Consider the following 8,347-nt stretch of genomic DNA (forward strand, 5'->3'; position numbering starts at 1 on the left):
AGTTTCCCAAGCCCAGTTAGAAGAAACTACATTCTTCAAGAGACTTTACAAGAGATCAAATTATTTAATGCGAATGCAAAGGGGATGCAGTTCAAAATAGTTAATAAAATATATCCAACTTTTTGATGTCTTAATTCAGTTTGAATACAGAATATTGAATCTTTTGTTTGAGAAATGTGGAGAGTTTACATAATTTATTTTTTGTGTGAACCAGAACTTCTTTTTTGGAAAGATGTACAATCCTGGCTGCGGTTTAAGAACAATGTATTCTCTCTACTGTCTGATATGACTGTTTTATTTGGAGTAGAAAATGAAAACAAAACGACTAAATGTTAAGTAAACATTTTGACTTTTTTTTTTTTTTTTTAGGTAGATATTTCAAAATTAAAGCCACATTTAATGACTGGAAGAATGATTTTTATCTTGTATTCTAAATCTCTGATACACTGACACTGGTCAGAACTAAACATGCAGTCATCCTCAACACTCTTTTTTAACCTGATGGAATAATGCACTTTATTTATTTATTTACTCCTTATATTTCATTGTTTCTTTTGTTTTACTGTATCTTGTCTTGTTTCTGACGGCCTATTTTTTCTTGCTCAATCTGAGTAAACTATGTTAAGCTGAATACTTATTATATACAATTGTCGTGTTTTTGTTATGTATCTTTAAAATAAAATGTGTAGCCGCGTCCTTCCGCAGATCACGTGACGGCTTGCATTGACGTCAATTTCCTGCGACTTACTCTGACAGATACCCATGTGAGAAGATTTCGTAAAACCTATCTTTAAATTAAGGTAAGTCTCGTGTATATGTGAGAGCAGATTTTCTTTGTAGTTTCTCAACGTTCTTACTTTTAAAATAAAACTCTTTCGGATGAGGAAAAAGTGGAACGAGACGTTACCGGTCTGTTCTTTTCCGCGACAAGGTCAGGATTTTACGTTACATGACAGGAAGAACAGCTACTGTCCGATCAGTCGGCAGTTGTAAGAGATGTCCTCTTATAAAACAAGAGATGTTAGAGTTGCAACAATATGCTGTGCAGGGCTTCATGTAGCTGCAGCATTGTGTATCACAGGTATGTAAATTCTGGTTACACAACCTCTAATTCCTGGATCTCGGTCATTTAAGCCTTTGGTTGTCCCGATGGTGGATATTTGACAATGTGTAAATATTGATAAGCTCTTTGTTAATGACAGCCCCATAACCACTGTTAATGGTGTCTTGTGTGACTCCTGTAGATCTAGTGTGGGATTGCGACTCCAGCTTCTGGATTGTGAGAAACTTGCTCTCTCCTCCTCTGCCTGAGGCCTCTTTTTCCTCTCAGACCCAATGGCTGGCCGCCTCCTGGTCAGATGTGCCCGCTTGCTTTGCCGGGCCTCCTCTTCAGCAACTGCAACTGCCCGACTGCCTGCATTTGGCGTTGGACCTGCTGAGGTGCCAAGAGCTAAGGGCTGGCCATGGGTTACAGAGAGGCTAATGTGTGAAAGGACAGTTACCAAGGAAGACCCATGTCCAACTGTGACTACACGTTCCCAACTGGATGTGGCTTTGGAAAAGGCAACAGCGCCAGAAGACATCCTGTCAGCCTGGGAACAGTATGGCGGAAATGGTAATCAAGCTGCCACAGCCATGATAAAGTGGACTCAGTTGGTGCTGAAGACAAAGGGGAAATTTAGGGAACAACAACCAGAACTGCTGACAGATTCAAGGGTTCAGGATATGATGAAAACAATATCTCAAAAGGTAAGGAAGGCTTATTACATTCAGATGGGCCAATGGGATCACTGTAAGGTAGCAGACATCAAGTATTTTGTGTCCTCTGTTCATTATTACTTTAGGTGTCTTCGGTGTGGAACAGTAATCTAGTAACTGTTTTACGGACTCTCTGGATTATGGGTGTACCCCCTACCAATGCAGTGCTAAGTTCTGTCCAGACAGAGATCATATGGAGGGTCCGCAGGCTAACATACAAGCAGCTGGGCTACCTGGCAGACTGGGGAGTGGCACGGAAAACACCACAAGACGCAGCAGTAGTGAACTCTGCTTTAAAACAACTGGAGCTGCGCTGGACTGAAATAGCTGATGCCAAAACTGTCTGTACATTAATATCCAAAGGAGAACACGTGTCACCAACTTTAATGGATAGACTTGAAGACAAGGTATTGTTAGAGTTAAAGCAGCGATTGTCTCAATTAAATATTTTTATTAGAAGTTCAAGTCTGAAATATACATACCTGCTTATACTTAATGTAATAAATTATATAACTATTTTGAAACCTAAATTTTTCCAAAACTGTGAATGTTTGTACTTTTGCTCCATACACCCAGATGATAACGGAAACTTTGTGTCCGCTTCTCTTGAAGGCCTTGGAGCTTGCTGAGACATTTTCAGCTGAAGAGATTCGTAAAGTATGTGTATCTTTGGCAGCTCAGAGTCGCAGAAGTGTTCCACTACTCAGGGCTCTGTCCTACTACCTCCTCCAGAAGCCCTCGTCAGAGTACACCACTCCACTGATAATGGATATGGCCTTTGCATACGGTAATAATTCAGCAACAGTGGTTATCAAACATAGGTTGTTATTTTCTAAGTTATTCTGAGACTGAATGCAGATTACTTGCAAGTAAAAGACTTTGTAGCATTGACAGATTTTTGATTCTGCCCTTTTATAGGAAAGCTGAATTTTAATCATACTCAGGTTTTTCAACGAATGGCCAGCGAGTTGTTACCCAGAGTCCCTGCGCTCAGCTCTGCTGATGTCACACGCTGTGCGAAATCACTGGGTTTCCTCAAATGGCTCCATATCCCTCTCTTTGAGGCCTTCGCTAAGGTCAGTATCCAACAAGACATGCAGTTACTTTCAAACAGCTCCATCTATGTTATTAAATTAAATTTTTATTTTTCTCTCTCTTTATATATATCTTCATCAGCACTATACAGCAAACAGTAACAACTACAGCACCCTCCAGATCTGTAATCTACTCATGACTTTTGCCAGACTAGGCTTCCAGCCCAGCAAAGAAGATGAGTTTTTTATCAAGGTACTAATGATGTTAGAGGTTTCTTTGTGGAAGGGAAGATAGCTGGTTGTATTTTATACCACAAATATATTTCCCTTTGTTCCATTTTGTATGAAGGCTCATGTTGTGTTGGAGGAGTCTCTCACGAGCTTGGAGCCTTTTCTGCAGACGGATGTGGTTTGGTCTCTGTGTGTGCTACAGCAGGCCAAGCCCCAGTACCTCATCCCACTTACTCAACAAAATCATGTCAACAAACTGTCAGGTGAGAGATGAGGCTGGGTTTGCTTATCCGCTTTCCTATTTTTTTATAAGTAACGAATGTATAAATACATAGATACACACTTAGTACCAGTGTGGTTAAGCTCATACAGGATTGATTCACATCAATAAGAATTACCGGATACAATTTAGTTTTACAGCGAGAGACTGATATATCATAATTAACTTAGGTGATCAAAGATTAAAGCAGCTGGGATGAAATGAACTAAAAATCAACATGGACTTGATGGTTTGTAAGAAGGCGGGGGAACAGTTTTATGACATACTGCCTTACGGTTTAAATAAAACTCAGAGGTGAGACCAGAATGCCTCTAATGCAGACATCCTGTTGTTCCCATCATCTAAATCTCACTCTGGTCCAGTAGATGTCAGCACAGGTCAAGTAGATTTCTGTTCCCATGTTTTCACTGACAGAAAACATTTCTTTGATTTCTAAGATATCCTCTCTTTTCTTTCTGTAGAGGGCAGCCCAGCTCGAGTGGAGAACTATAAACTGAAGCTGTTGCATATCGCTGCCACTCTTCACTTGGAGCATCCGAGTTCCTCAGATACTGCGTCCTCGCCCAGTTTCCTGTCTGTCCCAGCCAACAGCTCCCCCCTGTCTCCCCTGCAGAGCAGTCTAAGAGAGGCCTTGCTGTGTTTGGTGGGTGGGAAGACAGAGGTCCTTCGCACTGGTGTTGACACTGTGTATGGATGGACTATTGGTAAGGGGGACAATGTTGTCCATACAAGTACAATCTGTATTAACAAAGCTTTTTTTCTTTTTTAAAACATCTGACACATCCTTCTTAATCAGATGGTGAGATGGTGGTGGACTGTGACAACAAACCAGTTGATATATCAATGCTAAAAGCCCCTCATTTACTAAGTGGAGGAGGAGATCAGGATTTACCTGCAGGGGCACGACGGTGAGTCATATGGAGGAACCACTTAGGTTTGATTTGTGAAAGTTATTTTTTGTTTTTTGCCTTTGAATTTTGCAATTGTGTTTTTGTTGTAGGTATCTAAAACTATTTTATTCTCTTTTCTTCATCTTTTTATTTTTTCAGGCTAGCTTTCTTGGGTTGGGAATTTCCAGACTTTGGCTCCAAGAGTAGAGACCTCCTGGGACGTTTTGTCATGATGAAGCGACATCTTCAGCTGGCTGGTTTCATCACAGTGGAGGTGATTGATAGTCTGGAGATGCAATATGCACATGCACACTTAAGCCAGTTTAAACAAGAATCAGCTAGGATGTTGTTTGCTGTAAAAAAGGGGGGATACAGAGGTAGAGCAGTACAACTGCAGCTGCTGCAGCTAAAAGCTTAAACATGCACACAGTGGACCTAATACTTTGGTAGAGCTGAGAGTCAGGTGGGCCCCGCTGCAGTCTGTGGTATAAATAGAGCTCCAGCCTCAGCTCTGCCTCATCTAGGCCAATCCAAGCTCTGTCTCTTTCTCATCTAGGACAATCTCCTTACATACTAGTAGCATCACTTTCGTCAAGGTTTGCAGAGTTTCAGCATGTATCAACTCATGTCCAATTAAGACTGAAAACGATCAATTTTACCTTTCTTTTTCCTTTTTTTCCCCACTTATTACCTTCCTGTATTTTCTCTCAGGTGCCATATTATGAGTGGCTGGTGCTGAAGACGGAGTGGCAGAAACTGGCCTACCTGAAGGATAAAATGGGGAAGGCTGTGGCTGAAGATATGGCCAAGTGAACTGAGGGACATTTGCAGGCTCAGCTAAATCAGAGCCTTCCCCGTTACACTGGACCACAGGGAATACACACATCCACCTACACTCACACGCTGAACTGAGCAGCATTGCAGCATGGCAATACAAAAAAAGAGAGAAAAAAAAACAGATTTTGACTCTGGTTCCCTTGGCAACGTGTGGGGTTTTTCCTGTTTCCATAGTGATGATAAGTAAAGAATTTTGGAGACAGAAATAAACACAACCGCGAGATGACCTGATAAAGTCTTTACATCTGTGAGTGACTTGAAAACAGATGTTGTGTTCTGTGGAATCAAGGCCAAAATATACTTAATATTAGGATGTGAATGGATCCAAATAACTTATCTGTGTCTGTCAATTTATGATGGAATAAATAGTTTTATTGCCAGCTTTCTCCTTTTGTGTCTTAATTCTCCCCAGATGTGAGATGAAAATAAACTCATATTTTCCTTTAACAGTGTGCAGCTGGGAGCCCTCTATATTAGGCTGTTTTGGAGTTTTCAGATGGAAGATGCTTCATGTCGGTTCACAAATGTCAGCATATTAATGTCTATTGTTTGTGAACTACTGTATTTCTGGATCAGCAGAACAGAGTTGATGACAGCTTTACTGACAGCAATGATATATATATTTCTGTTCATTAAAGGACTTCTGGTTTGTAATATGATAAAACTATAGCTAATTTAAATGTTAATTTTAAAATGATATCAGTGAATTTGCTTGTGAAAGAGCATTGGCATGGAAAAATAGCTCTGGCAAGATTGAGAGATAAACTCTGCTGACCTGAAACTGCTTACACAACATCATGAGCTGCTGCAGCATTCGACCATCAGTGACTGCTAAGTGGGAAAAAGAGGAAAAGAAACAGAAATTAAAGCACATGAAAAGGTTGCAAACAGCCAGATGATGCACAAAAAGACATGAGAGGCAACAAGGTAAAATACAATATATATATTATTCTGATAAGCTAACCCATGATCCCCAGACACTACATCTGATTCCTGATTGTCTCATTAATGGATCGACTAATGGACTGTTGAAAAAAAAACCTTGACATCACTTCCAGTATTGTATTCCTTAGTCATAGTTAGTATTTTGTGATGGATTAGCTGCAGGGAGAGCCAGACTTTATTCAGGAAGCAAAAATTGAAGCTTGATTGTTGCTAGTGCATCAGATGACCTGTATGTAGCTCAATTTATAAAAAGTAGTTCCTCCAACTCTGTCACTGACATGCTTAGAGAAACAGCTGAGCAGTGGATGAGCTGAAAACTATCTCCTCTGCTGAGCTGGCACTCTGTCATGGGAAGATTTAGGTTGCCATGGAAATAACCATTGCTCATAACTTGGCTCAGTGCTGCTGTCCCCTCTTTCTATTTGTTTTCCCCCTAAATATTATTCAAGGTATGTTATTAGCTTGACAAACCATTTTCTATGACATAATCTACAGGAACAGATCCTTGCACCTTGTTTTATACAGTTGGGAAGCTGATTAACTCTGCCACACAGTTACCTCCTGACTGTTTTTATAATTCCTATATGTCAAACAATTGAAGCTGTCAATTGTGTTGCATTAAAATAATTTAGCAAAACTCTGCATTCAGTGATGTCAGTGTTTTCAACAGGAGCAAGTTTGGAAGTATTTTTATTTATTCAGTTAGTTTTGACAACTTGGCACCTGAGAAAACACGTCTTTAAACTTCATTGTAGGAGGGAAAAAAAGGCTTTTCTGATAAAAGTAAGATTTTGAAGTAAATTACCATTCAGCTTGCTCCTTTTATTTAAACTGCCGTTTAGTCAAGTTTGTTTGTTTCTGACAATATCACAGTGCTAGGAGTGCATTTAAAAAGTGTGAAGAAACAAACAAACAAAAAAACAGAGGGAAATGGACCTAAAAATATTCTGAGAAAGCATTATTGTGTTATGATCTAGCTTGGGCAGAGGTATCCAAAAAGCTTCTTTAAATATTTAGGCCTGTATAACCTTCAACTTTGAAATTAAATTACCACCCTGAATCTGAATACCCTGAAATGAAATTTGTGCAGCCTTTTAAAATCTTTCTTGGCAGAATGAAAAAAAATGCAAAAAAATAAAATAAAATAAAAAATAAAATAAATCTTTTACAGTTTTGAAATTTCACCCCAATACTTGGAGTCCCTCAAGGCTAAATTCTTGGGTCGCTGGTATTTAAGCTGTTCAAGCTCTTTTGAGGATAAACCAACCAAGCCAAATACCAACATCAGGCTGCAGTCAGAATTACTTTTTACACCAGTAAGTAAATCATTGGATTCTGTGGTATGATGAGGTAAATATTCCAACTTTAAACAAAAACTATAATCACATATGCTTAGCTAGAGTACTTGAGGAAAAACTCAGCCATGCTTTAAAGCAATATTACATTAGTCTCCAACCATAAAACTCTGTGCTTTTGACTTATTTTAATGGCAAACTTTATATCATTTTGCACATTTCTGGAGCCATAGTTGCCTTTCTGCATCCCAGCCCAGATTATTATATGACAACTGCATTTTAATTTACACCACTGTGTCACATGCCAACAACTGGATATCAACATAATGGCCACTTTGATATGCACCATGGCTGATTTAGCAAAAAATAAAAGAGGTAATGGTGCCTGAAACAAAGAGGACATTACTGGAGAAAGTGAAGAAAAGAAATCGAGAAAGTGACACAACAAGAAATTTGACAAGCGTCAGCATAGAACTGGCTTTTACTGATCAGAGAGAGTTCAGAGAAGAAGAAGTTTGTGTGTGTGTGTGTGTGTTTGTGTGTGTGTGTGTGTGTGAGAGAGAGAAGCTCAAAAGAACTGATACCCAATATTAGGCCATTCAGAAAGCTGCTGATTGAGTTCTCACAAGAACCAAGATTACTGAAAGTCCATAATACTGAACTAAAATACATTATTTTATATGAAAGAATGATTGTTAGAGTTTTAGAAAACAACAATCTTCTTCTTGTACTTAGAGGACTAAATATAGCATATTTATTGTTCTTGATCCTGAAGCCAAATTGATTTAGTCAGGATTCATTTTCATAACAAATATTTTGAATTTAGTTTTAATGCTTTTTATGTGTAGATCCATTTGAATTTTATTTGAAAAAAGATATTAGATAAAGCTGTCTTGATGTGTGCTGAAGATGGAGGGCAGACAGATGCTCTAGTTGCACTCAGGGGAAATGTCTCCTTGTGTACTCCTCAAGGACATTATCAGAGCAGGAGTCTTAGAATATGTCCTAATTAGAGTAACAGATTTAGGTATCTCATCTGCCCCTTTGATTCTGTTTGTTTTCTGGTTTCTTTTTCTT

General features: G+C 39.0%; 1 protein-coding gene across 5 annotated transcripts; it reads left to right on the forward strand.

Annotated features, from left to right (window-relative positions):
* Positions 1–711: 711 nt before the first annotated feature.
* Positions 712–5,410, forward strand: tbrg4 (transforming growth factor beta regulator 4). 5 transcript variants are annotated; one of them, XM_041989015.1, is made up of 11 exons: positions 712–800; positions 1,331–1,749; positions 1,845–2,165; positions 2,371–2,545; positions 2,677–2,834; positions 2,935–3,045; positions 3,142–3,286; positions 3,765–4,007; positions 4,100–4,211; positions 4,353–4,467; positions 4,905–5,410. In XM_041989015.1, exons 2-11 carry the CDS (start codon positions 1,336–1,338, stop codon positions 5,004–5,006), a joined length of 1,896 nt encoding a protein of 631 aa, XP_041844949.1. In that variant the 5' UTR covers positions 712–800; positions 1,331–1,335; the 3' UTR covers positions 5,007–5,410. The 5 variants fall into 5 exon arrangements, with proteins under 5 accessions (XP_041844949.1, XP_041844947.1, XP_041844946.1 ...); XM_041989013.1 differs by having other exon boundaries at positions 713–800; positions 1,245–1,749; XM_041989012.1 differs by lacking the exon at positions 712–800 and adding an exon at positions 816–931.
* The last annotated feature ends 2,937 nt before the right edge of the window (positions 5,411–8,347 follow it).

Source organism: Melanotaenia boesemani, chromosome 6 (genome assembly GCF_017639745.1).
Source record: "Melanotaenia boesemani isolate fMelBoe1 chromosome 6, fMelBoe1.pri, whole genome shotgun sequence".
Classification (NCBI taxonomy): Eukaryota; Metazoa; Chordata; class Actinopteri; order Atheriniformes; family Melanotaeniidae; genus Melanotaenia; species Melanotaenia boesemani.

What these genes read in the sequence shown, in the direction of transcription:
- tbrg4 (XM_041989011.1), top strand. Translation starts at nt 997, where the DNA reads ATGTCCTCTTATAAAACAAGAGATGTTAGAGTTGCAACAATATGCTGT. An exon ending in TGCAGCATTGTGTATCACAG is followed by an intron (nt 1,082 to 1,330) that starts GTATGTAAATTC and finishes TTTTCCTCTCAG; the next exon opens with ACCCAATGGCTGGCCGCCTC. An exon ending in TCATGTCAACAAACTGTCAG is followed by an intron (nt 3,287 to 3,764) that starts GTGAGAGATGAG and finishes TTCTTTCTGTAG; the next exon opens with AGGGCAGCCCAGCTCGAGTG.